The sequence below is a fragment of the Parus major genome, chromosome 14 (genome assembly GCF_001522545.3).
Source record: "Parus major isolate Abel chromosome 14, Parus_major1.1, whole genome shotgun sequence".
Taxonomy (NCBI): Eukaryota; Metazoa; Chordata; class Aves; order Passeriformes; family Paridae; genus Parus; species Parus major.
In genome coordinates this window covers 15,228,673-15,230,399 of record NC_031783.1, presented here as the reverse complement: position 1 = coordinate 15,230,399, position 1,727 = coordinate 15,228,673, and the positions used below count along the sequence as shown (strand labels likewise).

Here is a 1,727-nt window from a genome sequence, read left to right as displayed (position 1 = left end):
CATCCATCCATCCCTGCCTCTGGCACTGGGAAGCCATTCCCCGTGTCCTGGCACTCCAAGCCTTTGTGAACATTTTTGGGAGGTTCAGAGGCAGGGTCAGACCCTCAGTGCAGAGGAAAATGCCCAGCAGGGAGCTGTGTGTTGTCACGGCTCCGTGCCCTGGCTGCCGGTTAATGAACAGCCACCGAGCTCTTGTGCAAGGCCTGCTCCAGTTATTTATTCAAACAGGTGCAATAAAGGAATGAAGGATTTTCTTCTAACCCTGTCCCAGCTCCTCCATCCTGCCATAACAGCACCTGCTGTCTGCACAGGCAATAAATGTGCAAACTGGGGGAGCTGCCAGGGGTGCAAAATCTAACATCCACCCTGGGAGCCCCACCTTTCCATGGGCTATTGCTCAGCCACAGCTTCCCCTCTGCTGTGACAACCATTCAGCTTCGAACTGAGCAAATAAAAATAAACTATTCCTTTTTGTGTAGGTTCTCCAAAAAATCCTTCCTTGGGTGTTTTGATCACAAACCTTTCTCTGCCCATCCAGGAAAAGCCTCACGTTTCTCATCCTCACTGCTCAGCACGCATTTCCAAAGGGAATTAAATCCAATCCGTTTCCCCCTTTTTTTTTTAATACTTACAGATATTTTGGTGAAGATGTAGATGAATAAATAAAGCATGGCCAGGAATATCTGAATTCTTTTGCCTCCAAAACGTCTCCGCAAATACTCCGGCATGGTTGTGACCTGTGGAGACACAGGGAGGGAAGGTGGGACATCCCCTGAGACATCCTCTGGGACATCCTCTGGGACATCCTCTGGGACATTCCCTGGGACATTCCCTGGACATCCCCTGGATATTCCCTGGACATTCCCTGGGACATCCCTGGGACATTCCCTGGGACATCCCCTGGACATTCCCTGGACAGTCCCTGGACATCCCCTGGACATTCCCTGGACATTCCCTGGACATTCCCTGGACATTCCCTGGACATCCCCTGGACATTCCCTGGGTCATCCCCTGGGACATCCCTGGACTTCCCCTGGACATCCCCTGGACATTCCCATGGGACATTCCCTGGGACATCCCCTGGACATTCCCTGGACATTCCCTGGGACATCCCCTGGACATTCCCTGGGACATCCCCTGGACATTCCCTGGACATCCCCTGGACATTCCCTGGGACATCCCTTGGACATTCCCTGGGACATTCCCTGGACATCCCCTGGACATTTCCATGGACATTCCCATGGGACATTCCCTGTGACATCCCCTGGGACATCCCCTGGACATTCCCTGGACATTCCCTGGACATTCCAGCGCTGCCAGGGGCTCCCCGTGGAGTTCTGGGGGTGTTTGCAGCGGGTCAGGAGCAGCAGGGCTGCCCTGGGCTGGCTCTGCCGTGGTGCTGGCACAGGGCTCTCCATGAGCTCTGACTGGGGAGTCTCCATCCCCTCCTCAGAGGGACCCTGCTCATGGCCAGGGGCTGGCAGCACCCTGAGCCCCGGCAGCAGCAGCAGCAGGAGGGGCTCAGCACCCCTCGGACACACAGACACACAGACAGACACACAGACAGACAGACAGACAGACACACAGGGCGCACACACACACACACACCTACCCCCGAGGCGATGTAGATGGGCAGGAAGAGCCAGGCCAGCACCAGGACACAGAACATCCCCTGCAAAGGGAATGGAGGGAGGGAGGCTCAGCCCGGTGCTCCGGGGTGGGATGGG

At 55.9% G+C, this 1,727-nt stretch overlaps 1 protein-coding gene across 2 annotated transcripts in view; it reads right to left on the bottom strand.

Annotated features, from left to right (window-relative positions):
* The window catches only part of SLC5A11 (solute carrier family 5 member 11), a 23,467-nt gene that overhangs the window by 16,089 nt on the left and 5,651 nt on the right, over positions 1-1,727 (bottom strand). For both annotated transcript variants that reach the window (XM_015642796.3, XM_015642797.3), the window contains 2 exons: positions 1,613-1,672; positions 633-737 (listed from right to left, as the gene is read on the bottom strand). In XM_015642796.3, coding sequence (XP_015498282.1) covers positions 633-737; positions 1,613-1,672 — 165 coding nt within the window. The remainder of the gene's footprint in view (positions 1-632; positions 738-1,612; positions 1,673-1,727) is intronic.